The sequence below is a fragment of the Pleurodeles waltl genome, chromosome 5, assembly GCF_031143425.1.
Source record: "Pleurodeles waltl isolate 20211129_DDA chromosome 5, aPleWal1.hap1.20221129, whole genome shotgun sequence".
NCBI classification, from domain to species: Eukaryota; Metazoa; Chordata; class Amphibia; order Caudata; family Salamandridae; genus Pleurodeles; species Pleurodeles waltl.
In genome coordinates, this window is record NC_090444.1 from 172,846,454 (window position 1) to 172,860,602 (window position 14,149).

Genomic DNA, 14,149 nt, shown 5'->3' on the forward strand with positions numbered 1-14,149 from the left:
GGAGACAGGTAAAGAACAGTCAGAAGCTTTTTCCTTAGCAAGGCCACACTCACTGAAAAGGCTTTGCCTCCAGACTGCACTTGTTTGTATTTAGGCACGACCCCCCGTTTACCATCTGTGGAACAAAGAGTTGAGGTGGATTGTAGTTGTAAAACGTCTGCCTTAGGTACACTGGGCAGTAGTGGTGTACTGCTTTGTACACTTGGAGTAGAGCTTTGAAGGTAATTCTCTTGCCAACTGGCAACCAGTGCAGAGTCGTTTGTACCTCTGAGGCAGAGGAGAAACATGAAGCTCATAAGTACTCTCCGTAGATTCCTCAAGACTGGTCTATCCAGTCCAAGATAAAGGGAGTTTCAATAGTCCCAGCAGCACAGTATGGTCACCTGGATCACCTCTTGATGGGGTGATTTAGGTACAAGAGAATCTTTCTTAGAACCTTAAGCAGGAAGAAACAGGTGGCTGGTACATGATCGACTTGGGCAGCGAAGGAGAGTTTAGGCTTCAAGCAGATTCCCAGATTTTTAACTAACTCGGCCAGAGCAGGTGAGGCCTGCCAGGTATCAGGCCAAAAGCCAGATAGTAAAATGCTCAGGCGAGCGGGAGTGCTTTATCCATGTATCTCCATATTATTGGAATTGAATTGCAGTTACCTGTTTTGCAGTCATCTGTTTTGCAGTCATTTAGATACTGAAGACATACAATAATAGAATTTTACCAAGGGCTCTGCACCTTTTCTCTCAAATGCCATCTTTGTAAATCATACGTCACAGTCCAAATGATTACATAAGTTGGATCAGTGGGCTAATGTGAAAAAGGTGGGACTAAGTGTCAACCTCGATTACCACCTTGGTTCAGTACCTTATATTGTTATGTATGAGGAGTTAAGAATATCAGATGGGCTCTGCGCTGTAGATAGGACCTATACCAATTCAAGGCTTTAACAGCAATGCCAATGTCCTGCAGCCACATGAAAAGAATATTGTGTGATACTGTGTTAAATGCAGCAGATAGTTCTACTAAAGCCAAGGTGGCACCTTGTGCCTTGTTCACTTGCATTCGAAGATCATCCACCATGGCTTTGCGGGCCGTCTCAGTGCCATGTTGTGGCTTAAATTCCAAATAAGTCGGGAGAAGAAACTGTCCTTGAACCAGCCAATCAAAGAGAAGATAGTTGACATGTTTCCTAACTATCTTGCTCACAACTAGTAGCAGAGAAATAGGCCTAAAGGTGGCCGGTATTGCCAGGTCAGCATCTGTTTTTTTCAGAATGGGCTTAACCAAAGCTTTTTTCCAGTCATCCAGGTCACGCCCAATTTTCAGTGAGCTGTGGCAGATGTCAATTAGCGGAGGACCCAGCACCTCTGCAGTTGCTTTCCACTGGACTGGTGGTAGTGGATCAAGAGGTGATGCTGATTTAGGAGCTAATGTAATTGAGGTAAACACATCACAGGAAATAGGTTCCCACTCTTCTAGGTTTGCACTCTCATTCTCCGACTTGTTGCTTAGATATGGCAGGCCATCCTCTTGACTATCACCGCCTATTGAGAAAATTGTTCCAGTTACCCTTGGGGGTCATAGGGTCTCAGTTGTGGGCAGCGAATTTAGAATCATCATTATTTGTTCTAATAAAAAGTTGGAGAGGCTATCTTCCAAGGACTGGGAGTGAACAATTTTATTTGCTGCAGACTCTGGGATGGAGAGGTTGCAGACAATGCTGAACACCTCCTTCAGTGAGTTCTCTTCTTTCATAATTTTATCGGAATAAAAGGCCAAATATTTGTTTCTTATACCCCTTCAAGGCCAGTTTTGATTTTGCCTTCACAAGACAGGAGTAATCAGTACACCAAACCAATTTAATTTTTTTGCATACCGGTTAAGTCTTTCTTAAAGAGGAAGAGTACAATGGTAGGATAGGAGTGAATAACCAGTTTTATGGGGTATTACAGGTAGTATGACATCCAAGGTCAATTTTATCCAAGCTATGTATCCTCCATAGTCGTTGATGGTTAAGTTGGCTTACTGTTGGCTTCCACGCTTCAGCCAAGCTCATTTTAGGCAAGACTTGGTTTCACTCCGTCCTCATTTCCCTGCAATTGCTGCCCAGATTAACCTGTAAGGGCCCGGGCAGGCGTTGTATTGGGAGAACCAAGAGGTGCCTGAAACACAACATTGTGCTAGCCAGATCCAGTAAGGCCCTGAGGGCTAATTCACTGCCAGGACTGATGGTAAGTGAGCTCTAAAAACCATGGCAGGCTTTAAAAAACATGACAACACAGAGAAACACTTACAGAAGCCAGAGACAGAAGATAAAATCACACCCAAAGAGGACACATGTATAGACACAGTTTGCACCAGGAGCAAAGCTGCATGACGGACCTAAGTGTCATTAATTTACAGTGTTTTCTCAATTTGAGTCATTGCTGCCGAAGATCAGGAACATCTTTCTACTGAATAGTAGAAAAATGAAAATTCTGAGAGATTAGAAAAACAATAACATAGAGTTACAAGATGGTTCAAATCACCAAGACAACAATTTTGCAGCCTTATTTGTTGTGGATTGTTTTTAGCATATCATTGTCTTCAGCAATGTTTGTCCTGAAAGCATGAATGTGTTAGATGGAAGCTCTGAACTGAAAACATGGTGCCCTTGTAAAATGAGGTCCCCTGCTAACCCTACTAAAGGGTGCACTGGGATCTGCAAGCAAATAAAGTAGCGATGTTAGATCATTTTGCGTTTTTCAGACTTTCTTTGATTAATTGATTTTTGTGCTTGTTAAGTAAAGGTTAACCAGATGTGTCCTCAAAATGCAGTAAAAATTGTCCCTCTTTTGGGCAAAGAGGGGGTTAAAATAGAAAAAAACATTGTCAATCCGTAGAAAAAATAACTCGTAATGTTTCTTAATAATTTAGAAAACGCACTAAAATGAAAATGCTTGTGAATATTACCAGTTTTCCGTTTGTTTTTGTAAGCCTTAATGATTCATCGAACAGATCGTTTTACTCGTTTCTAAAAGCACATTTGGTCATGCGCTGCCATCCGCAGTTTATAGAAACTGCCCCTCTACTAAGGACAGGCCACCCTTCTGCCTGAGGAGGAAGTTAATGGACTGCCATTTAGTGCAAGTACTTCTCCAGTTGCATCTTAGTTTTATAAATGGAAAATATTTACAATGGGAAGATTCTGGAAGTGGACTCATGGAAACAGGAACACTAAAGGATATACCTATCAACATTTAATCATTCTATTTTCGGAGAATTTAAACCTGCCAAGTATTTTTTTTAATTTTTTTTTTTAACTGATTTGAGATGAAATCATTTCCTATTTTATTTAACTTTTTTGCCTTTTAGGTCTTGTCTGTTGAGTGATGTACAATGACCTCCCTCTTTATGCTTCACAAATGCCTGCCTTTCCTAATTTATAGATAACAGGGGTATGTGACTTGAGCAAAACGTCTGACATATTTTCTAACAGCCTTTTGAGGTGTAATAGGGGAATTATAGTTTTTATCAAGAAAAAGTCACAAAGTTAGGGCAACAGTAACAACACTGGTTACATCTGGTTATTGTGGAGATTTTCTGTTCCCCTGTTAAGATGCAATTAAGGAAAAGGTGTTACTACAAGAAAGTTGGAAGCGCACTTAATTTTTAAAAACTGCATCTTAGTGGCAAAGAGGTGCCATGATTAGAGCTCTGTTTTTAGCTATACGCCTCTAAACTGGACAATTGACAGTTCAGTCTCAGTATGTTGTACAGGTGCCATGTTATGTTTGTATCATGCATATGGTTTGAAATGGTAAACAGAAAAGTTGACATTCCCAGTGCAGCAGTGAAGTTTGTACGTTTTGCCATGTTTGAGTGGTTATGTGCGTTCAGACATCAACACCGTAATGAGAGGTAGAGGCAGGCATAAGAATACAATCCATGTAAGAACATAAAAATCAAAAAATCTGTAAACATACTTATAGATTAGATATATATTGCATCATAAGTATCCAGATAACACATATTAATAATTTATGGTAACTCTTCAAATATTTCCATCTATATATTATGTTTAAAAGTCAAAAATGTGACTTGAGCAAAACATCTGATATTTTCTAACACCCTTTTGAGGTGTAATAGGGGAATTGTAGGTTTATCAAGCAAACAGTCACAAAGTTAGGGCAACAATAACACCATTAGTTACATTTGGTTATTGTGGAGATTTTCTGTTCCTCTGTTGAGATGCTGTTAATGGAAAGGTGTTACATCAAAAAAGTTGAAAATGCACTTTATTTTTAAAATCTCCATCTTAGTGGCTAAGCGGTGCCATGTTTATAGCTATACATCTCTAAGCTCTTTAAAAAAAATAAACATGCTAGATTAGAAATCCACAATTATAACTGAGAAATTGTTTTCAGAAAAATGGCGAGTTATGATGTGTTTCTCCTTTCCTATGCTTTCGGACACTGCTGTAGGTGGTTACAAATATTAGGTCCTCACACTCGTATTTGTCTCACCACAAGGCACACATTGTTTTCAGAAAAAAGATTTTTCTTCCTCTGTGATGCATGTGATTTGTTACAGAAGGTAGTCTGCATCTTAGCGTCTCAGTGTGAAATAATAGGTGGAAAAAGATAGCAAGATGGGGTAGGTAACAAGGACACAGCAATTGAAAGGACATGAGTGCCACAGCTAAAGCCGGACTAAAGAGAGACTTAAAAGCCAGTGTATCTTATCAAGACTGACTGATGTGCTACCTCTGGTGGGAATGGGATTGTGGCTAGAAAGATATAAATATCTGTGCTATTGCTCAGCATGATCTCTGCTAACTTGCCTTCAGGTCCCACAGGGAACATCAGTACTGGCACCAGAAATTCAAACACCCAATACAGAGTAAAAGCAAAGCCCCAAGAGACCCAGGTCTGGGTGGGAGAAATGAGTGTCGACTTTGTAGGAGGCTGGCTCAGTTTATGGTGTACACCTGTGGTGTGGCACTATGCTGAGTCCAGGCAACCCTTAGTGATAATGTTTTGATGTCTAGATAACCAAAGCTCTGTAGGGGTAGCTGTGGAGAGCAGCTCAGACTTATCGAGGAAAAGTGTAAACCACTTACAAAACCACACTAGTCAGTGACTGTCACGCAAGAACCACACCAGGTGTTGTAAAAATAAAATACTCTATTGCAACACTACTACTATACTAACATTGGTATATCTCTACTTGGAGATATCTGCACACAAAATATACACTCGGTTACAAGCAGGAAAAGCATAGAAATGCATGGGACCCTATGGTGGGGTGCAAACCATATACTAAGAAAGTGATACAAGAATGGAGGTGCTCAACCAAGGTTAGTGTGTTAGTATCGCAAGGGCTGGGGGAATAAGGAATTACCAGAGGTAAGTATCAGAAATTCCACAGGCACCCGGGTGCAGAGTTGTTATTGAGCCAGGTGTCCCGTAGGCTAACACAGTTGAAGTTTTTAGGATTCAGGACCATTCTGAGAGGACCCAAAAGAAATCAGTTGGCACTAAGTAGGTTAGATAGTACCTTGACCCGTGGATAACCAGAAGACTGGAGTACCTACACCAGGGAGCCCAGGTGCATAGGTGTGAAGTGAGGTCAGAAAACTTGTTGGAGTCAAAGGGGGTTTCATTTGTCCAGCTGCTTTCGCGACCTGTGGAACATAAAGGTAGATTCCGGATGTGAAAAAGAAGGGGCAGTGTCCAGACCACTCAGAGATGTGCAGGTAGGCAATGTTCACCCTCCTAGAGGTGAAGTTCTTGCAGGTCGGTGAAGGAAGAAGTACAGCTGCGGAGTTCAGGGAATGCACGAAGATACTTGGAGTCGTCCACGAGCTGTCTCACATTGGTTGCCAGATTGCAGGAGAGTCAGTGGTCAGCAGGACCACCAACAAGGATTGGCAAATGCAAGTAGAAGTTTCCGGAATTTGCAGGATTTTGGGGACCAGCAAGGTCCAAGAGACTTGACCCTTGAGGGTGGTCAGGGCTCACCCTCAGCACCTAGGAGAGCTAGCAGGAATCATTGAACCCCCCACAAGTGACCCGCAGGCACAGGGAATCGCAGGGAAACCTCAGCAGTACACCAAAGCAGGAGTCCCATACTGCCATACTTGCAGAGTGGAAGCTGGACTTGGAGTTTTAGAGTGCTGGAGGTTGGGGCTTCTGGAGCTTGAAGATCTGGAGGAAGAGTCAACAAGCCTTGGTAAGAGCAACCGTCGCGGTACACAGGGGCTCTTTTCCAGTGGCTGCAGCAAGGGCCCACCATTTCCCAAGTTGGTCAGAAGACAAGTTTGACCTAGAGAGGACCACAGAACCCCCACCTGTGTAGAAGAGTCTTTCGATGTTCTTGGGACAGCAGGATCCACCAGCCTGTCCTCGTCGTAAGGTGCCTGTAGAATACAGGGGAGTGACTCTTTCACTCCAAGGGAGATTCCTTCTTGCTTCTTAGTGCAAACAGAGTCCTTGTGGCCCTGGAGGATGCACAGCCCCACATGTTGCAAAAATCTTGCAGTAGCTGGAGAAACAGTGTTGCCGTGGGAGCCTTCCCAACTGGGTACAATCTTGTTTCAGTTCCTAAGGCAGACCAGCATCAGTTCTGGAGGACAGGAGCAGAAGATGTCTCGCAGAGAGTTCTTGTAGAGTCTTACTCGACAAAACTGAGGACCCACCCTTGGGGGAGCCCTTCAGTAACCCTAAAAGGGGGGTCGGTCACTATTGGCAGTGACCCACCTATCGGAGGGTGTCGTTATGTACCTGGCCTAACCAGACAGATGCTCCCAGGGGTCTCTGCATATCCTGTTTCCAAGATGGCAAAATCAACCGGCCACCTGGCAGAGCTCAGTGCACTTCCTTATGGAGGAGCTGAACAGAGGGGTGGTCACTCCCCTGTCCTTTGTGTAGTTTCACGCCAGAGCAGAAACCAGGGGTTCCTGCATTGGTGCAAACCGGTTTATGCAAGGAGGGTGCCAAATGTGCCCTTCAAAGCACTGGGTGGTGCTCAGAGGCCACCCCACCCCAGCCCACAGACACCCATTTCAAAGGGGCAGGTGGTCACACCTCTAACTCCAGGAAATCCTTTGTTCTGCCTTCCCCTGCTCGAGTTAGGCTCAGCAGCAGGAGGACAGAACAGTGTCTGGGGATCTGCAGCAGCGCGGGCTGGCAAGCAGACCCTGCAAGGCTGTACAGGCAGATCTGGGGGATCCTCTAAAGAACCCCCAGAGTACATGGTATCATGCTACTAACACTCGAATTTGTGTTGTTTTGTATGATTCAAACCTGTTTGATACCAAACATGCCTAGGTTCGGTGAAGCCATAATTTAGTTGGACTACTCATGTTGACCAGTGTCTACTACATACCTTAAAGTGGTTTCCCCGGACTTACCAAGCCCAGGGAATGGAGTCTGGGGTTTGTAGGGGTACATCTGCTCATACAGGGGTGCCCTCACACTCGGGACCATGCACCTTACCCTTGGGGTAAAGGGCCTACCATAGGGGTGACTTACAATGTCCAAGTACAGTGACCGCGCTCTAAGGCATGACTGTGAAGCAAATATCCCCAATATGTCTCATGCCAGCAGTGAGGCAAAAGAAGATATGGGACACATTGTCCATTGGCGAGACTAGGGACCCACTATGATGAGTGGCAGGACTCATCTCTCAACTGGCTGCTTAATGTGATGGAACAAAGGCCCAAAATTGCTGTTTTAAATAGGACCGGACCACCCTTTCAAGAAGGTAGCAACATTTTATTACTTCACTGGACAGGCAAGATAATCAGTCATATATGCATGTTCTTCTCTTATATTTTGTCAGGCTTTTTTATATATATATATGTGTGTGCATGCATGCATGTGCCTGCGCCTGCGCCTGCCTTAGTAGTTTCCAAAAATGAGATAGGATACACATTTCTGAATTTGGTGTATGGTGTGCATACTGTGTGGATGTTGCACAAACAATTAAACTAGGCATTTGAAGCTGTGATCATCTTGAGCTTCAGCTTGGCAGATGTAGTTGCTGATGCTTTTGCGGTCCAGGGCTGCAAGATTTCCAGTAGCTGACTTGCCTCTTTAAGAGCAGAGCTTACAGTTAATTTCAATGGACCATTTATTTTGAAAATGTTAATAAGGTATGCGTAGTTTTCCTTTGACTCTATTAAATCATGAAAGTTTGAGTCTCATTTAACCTCACTTCTGCCTGCTCTTATATCTACGAGTGTGTACGTCTGCTTAGTACATAAACTAAGCCTCTGTTCACTATATATCTCTGTCACAAGTATATCTAGGAATACTAGTCCTGAATCTGTTCACAATTTAACCTCTACGTTTTTTGTGTTAGTTTCCCCATTCAGGGTCAGAAGGTGACATAAGAGAGCTAACAGACTCCTGGGAAGCTCTGTCTCTCGACACAGAGCACTGGAAGCTTTTGCTGAGACAGCTAGAAGACTGCTTAATACTTCAGGCAGTGCTCAACAGCAAGTTGAACACGAGGACAGCAGTAATTTTGTATGAGAAAGCAGATGCACATAGCAAGCTTTCTGTCAAGAAACTTCTGGAAGCAGGCAAAGGTATTTTACTGTCATGGTTCGCTGCTATTAGGAATCCTTAGTAAAATGTGCACAAACTTTATCATATTTCACCACACTGAAATGTTCTTTGTAGCTTAGTAGTTTCGAATGTGTTGCTGCAAACATTATATAACACAAAGGGATTAGGGGGTCATTCCGACCCTGGCGGTAAAAACCGCCAGGGCCACGAATGACGGAAGCACCGCCAACAGGCTGGCGGTGCTTCCTGGCCCATTCTGACCGTGGCGGTAAAGCCACGGTCAGAAAACCGGGTCCGGCGGTTTCCCGCCGGATTTCCCCTGGCTGGGCGAATCCGCCAGGGCAGCGCTGCCCTGGGGATTCTGACCCCCTTCCCGCCAGCCTGTTTCTGGCGGTTTTCACCGCCAGGAACAGGCTGGCGGGAATGGGTGTCCTGGGGCCCCTGGGGGCCCCTGCACTGCCCATGCCACTGGCATGGGCAGTGCAGGGCCCCCTAACAGAGGGCCCCTGCATGCTTTTCACTGTCTGCTTAGCAGACAGTGAAAAGCGCGACGGGTGCAACTGCACCCGTCGCACACCTGCAACACCTCCGGCTCCATTCGGAGCCGGCTTCAGTGTTGCAGGCCGCCTTCCCGCCGGCCCAGCGGGAAGGTCGGAATGGCCCCAGCGGTCTTTCGACCGCAGAGCGGCCATATGGCCAGAGTAGGAATGAGGGCCTTAGTGTTTAATGGACCTAGCATTGATGTTTTTGTTAAGAAATGATTTGTCCACCTCACCTAGGTCCAAAGTTAATTTTCATTGCAGTGGTAGGTAGACCTTTCCAGTTTAGAATACCATTTTGGCATAGCATAATTGTATTTATATTTTATTATTTATCATAAACACCTTAGATTGTAAGGCACATTGTCATTTTTAAAATGGCAATTTATATCATCTGCAAATGAACCTGAAACTTAGACATTTTACCACCAGTGAGAGGAACCGCCAATCTCTTGTTTGTTGGAAACTAATGTTAGACCAAAGGACTAGAGAACAGCAGGAATAATACCACTTCTCAAAAGTGGAAGCAGGGAGAAGGGTGGTCACTCAACGCTTTTGGTCATTGGTGGCAAAGTAAATGGAATACATTATGAAAGGATGTTATGCAGATTATCTTGAAAACAGAATTACAGGATTCGTATCAGCATTATTATTAAACTGTGATTACATGCTTGATTACCTAAATATCGATGATTGCAAACACTGAGCTTAAAAAATATCAATTGACTAACATGTATTGCCATTTTACAGTGTCTACGTAAAACACTGTGGAGCTTTATTCTATTTCTTACTCAGTTTTTCAGTGCCCACCTTCTGTTGCTCTCTTCTACCGGCCAGTTTCATGAGTTACTCTACACTCCACTATCTACCTATCTATCTACCTACCATAGACCAGTTACTCTTGTCTTTTGAGATACTTGTTAAGATTACATGTTTCCTTTCTCTCTTATGTAAATGAGGGATTGATGCTCAGAAGAACTGGATCACTGCACCCTATTTGTGGTATTTGTGATTGGTAATTAGGAAGCTTATTCCAATGTGTAATCTCTCTATGTGCCTAGAATAAGGTGGTGTTGTAGGTAAGTGGCCCATTGTTTCTCTGTGACAAATGGTTTGTATTTGCATTTTCAGGAGGTGTTGCTGACAGTGTTGCCAAATGGGTGTTTAAGCAAGACTTAAGCCCTGAGCTCCTAAAGCTGGCTCAACTGAAAAAGGATCCAGGAAACTCAGATGGTGATTTGGATACTAGCATAACCCATGGTGATATGGATACCAGCAGAACCCTCACACAACAGGAACCAGAAAATACAAGTGGAATTATGGGTAACAAAACTTTTGATTGTTTTTTTCCATCTTGATCAGAAAGATTTGTTTTGGATGGGCAGCGAATAAATTCAGGTTTTCATGCTATTTGTAGGATAGCATTATTTAGTATTAATTACATAGTGCTAAGAATTTGCTGTTTCTTAGTGTTGGTGGAAGGAAAATCCATGCTGAGAATGGGAGGAGTGGGTAAAAGAGTGAATTTGGACATCTACTAATGCTAATAAAGTAGTTGTGGCTAGTCAAAGCTGGAGACACAAGCTGGCAGCAACAAGCAATACCAGCTTCCGAGGGATACATCTTCTGTAGATTCCTGAGCTTGATAACATCCCCACAGGTGTCAGACTTGTCTGGACCAACTATGGCACACTTGCTGAAGCCTTGAAAGTTGGCAGAGATTCTCTATGTGGTAAAAGAAAATCTTGAGACCTCCTTCACTAATGAACCCTTGGCAGAACAACTCTCTACGGCTCAGAGTTTGACCCAGCTGAAGAACAAGTTACTTACCTTTCGTAACAATGTATCTGGTAGAGACAAGTTCTAGCCACAGATTCCTTAACTTACTATCTCCCCCAGGCACCAGCCTGGATCTGGAAACTTTTTCCCCAAACTACGTCAGCGCGTCGGTAGAGAGTGTTGTGCGACTCCGTATTGATGTCGTCTGCCGGATGCGACATCAACGTAGTCCATATAAGTTGACTCGCTAACGTCAGTTTCTTCCGTGACTATTTTCTGCACTCAAAACGTGGAGCCACATATAGAAACTACAATGGAAACAGTGTGCTTCGAACAAATGACACCCCTGTGTCAAATAAGCATTGAGTGCCTAGTTTGAGGGTAGATTTCCACCATAAAATCATATGAGACAACAGAGGAACTCAGGTCGCCGATCGGGGAGGATGGGAGGGTCATTAAGGAATCTGAGGCTACATCCTGCCTCTACCAAATACATCCTTAATGAAGGTACTAACTTGTTCATCTGATAGAGACATCTAGCCACAGATTCCTTAACTTAGAATCAGATACCAAAGCATAAAAACCCCAGAGGAGGAATTGCAAACTGAGACTTTTGTAATTTGTAGTAAACCGGTCGAAAACAAGAGCAGAAGGACCAGATAGGAAGAAACATTAAAGAGAATAAATTGTATATCCTACACCTCCAACCTGTAGAAATAACTATAGGTGAAGAACACCAGAAAGCAGATTATGAAAGCAGCTCACCCATGTCAGAGGATCATGTCAACTCTGTGCCGTAAACGACTTTACCACAGTGAACGCAGATATCCAGAAGAAAACAGATAAGTACTGGATAATACTTTATGTACTTGAAAAAGTACCTAAGGGGAAAAACATTCTCATTAGGTAAAAGAATTGGTGAATAACCATTGCAATAAAAAGGGATACAAAACGATAAGAACAGGGGTATAACCACATCCATGAGCGAACAATGAAAGTAAGTGCTGAAACACTAGTGACCTAGAGAAAAGTAAAAGACCGGCATACTTAAAAAGGTATGTGAACCTTAATATATATACATATGTTCGATGGCATGTGTAGCTGCAGATACACATGCTGTGCACATCCCGCCATCTGGTGTTGGGCTCGGAGTGTTACAAGTTGTTTTTCTTCGAAGAAGTCTTTTCGAGTCACGAGACCGAGGGACTCCTCCCATTTCGACTCCATTGCGCATGGGCGTCGACTCCATCTTAGATTGGTTTTTTTCCGCCATCAGGTTCGGACGTGTTCCTTTTCGCTCCGTGTTTCGGGTCGGAAAGTTAGAATCTCGGAAAAATCGTCGGTATTGTTTGCGTTCGGTATCGGGTTAGTTACAACAGATCGACACCGAATTAAGAAGAGCTCCAGTGGCCCTTTGGGGTTTTTTTCCATCCCCGTCGGGGCCTGGTCGGCCCGGCCACGTGTCTCTTCAAGGCTGATGGAACGGACCCAATTCCGCTTCTGTCCAGAATGCCATCACAAGTATCCATATACAGATCAACATCTGGTCTGTAGCATGTGTTTGTCACCAGAACACAAGGAGGATACTTGTGAGGCCTGTCGAGCGTTTCGGTCCAGGAAAACACTCAGGGACCGAAGAGCAAGAAGACTGCAAATGGCATTGGCGCCGACAGGACAAGAGCGTTTCGAGGAGGAGGAAGAAACATTCTCCACCCAGGAGTCGGACTCTGAGGAGATCGATCCCGAGGAAATGCCGAAAACCGCGAGTAAGACGTTGAAAACAAGAACTCACGAGAAAAACGCTAAAGCCCAGGGGACGCCACCGCCAACAGGCCATGGCTTAATCCGAAAAGTAGGTGACCGTTCATCGGCACCGAAAAAGGGCAAGCTGGTGTCGAAGTCATCCGACTCCGGTCGAGATACCGGCACACAGCAATCTCGGGCCTGAGATAGTGGCTCAGAGAAGATTCGGCACCGAGACAGCGGCACCGAAACGGGTCGGCACCGAGAGAGCACGACGCCGAAAGTAAAAAAGGTTTCGTCAGAGCCGAAAAAAGCAGCCGAAAAGGTTTTGGTACCGAAATATCCGGCCTCGGAACCGAAAACAAGTTCCTACACTGAGGAACAAGGGCTGTCCACACAAATGAAGACACATAGATTTGGACAGGAATTACAGGCAATAGAGCCAGATCACACACAAAGACGGCTCTTTATTCAAAAAGATACAGGGAAGATCAGCACTCTTCCTCCAGTCAAAATGAAACGCAAGCTTGCCTTCCAAGACAAAGACAAACAGCCACACGCAAAGGTGGCTAAACAAGTAACACCACCACCATCCCCACATCACTCTCCACAACCATCACCGGTAGCCACTCCACCAATGATGCAATCCCCAACTCATACAGGAATGAGTCAAGATGACCCTGACGCATGGGACCTTTATGACGCACCAGTGTCAGATAATAGTCCAGAATGCTATCCAGCTAAACCATCGCCACCAGAGGATAGTACAGGCTACGCACAGGTGGTGTCAAGAGCAGCTGCATTTCATAATGTCAGCCTTCATTCAGAGCCCATTGAAGACGACTTTCTTTTTAATACACTGTCGTCCACACACAGCCAATATCAGAGTCTTCCTATGCTACCCGGAATGCTAAAACACTCCAAACAAGTGTTTGAGGAGCCTGTTAAAGGGAGAGCCATTACTCCAAGAGTAGATAAAAAATATAAACCGCCACCAACAGACCCAGTGTACATTACACAACAGCTAACACCAGACTCTGTTGTAGTGGGAGCAGCGCGCAAAAGAGCCAACTCTCATACTTCAGGAGATGCACCACCTCCAGATAAAGGAAGTCGAAAATTCGATGCTGCAGGCAAAAGGGTGGCGGCAAAAGCAGCAAACCAGTGGCGTATTGCAAATTCGCAAGCTTTGCTAGCCAGATATGATAGGGCCCATTGGGATGAGATGCAACACCTTATTGAACATTTACCCAAGGAGTTCCAAAAAAGAGCGCAGCAAGTAGTAGAAGAAGGACAGGGTATCTCAAATAATCAGATACGGTCAGCAATGGATGCTGCAGACACAGCTGCTAGAACTGTCAACACAGCTGTAACAATAAGGAGACATGCATGGCTGCGTACATCAGGATTTAAACCAGAGATACAGCAAGCTGTGCTGAATAAGCCATTCAACAGACAGCAGTTGTTTGGGCCGGAGGTGGACACTGCGATCGAAAAACTTTAAAAAGACACTGACACGGCCAAAGCCATGGGCGCACT

General features: G+C 44.3%; 1 protein-coding gene across 3 annotated transcripts in view; it reads left to right on the plus strand.

Moving 5' to 3' along the window:
- The window catches only part of RAB3GAP2 (RAB3 GTPase activating non-catalytic protein subunit 2), a 695,385-nt gene that overhangs the window by 501,353 nt on the left and 179,883 nt on the right, over nt 1-14,149 (plus strand). For all 3 annotated transcript variants that reach the window (XM_069233869.1, XM_069233867.1, XM_069233868.1), the window contains 2 exons: nt 8,341-8,569; nt 10,220-10,411. In XM_069233869.1, the coding sequence (XP_069089970.1) occupies nt 8,341-8,569; nt 10,220-10,411 (421 nt within the window). The remainder of the gene's footprint in view (nt 1-8,340; nt 8,570-10,219; nt 10,412-14,149) is intronic.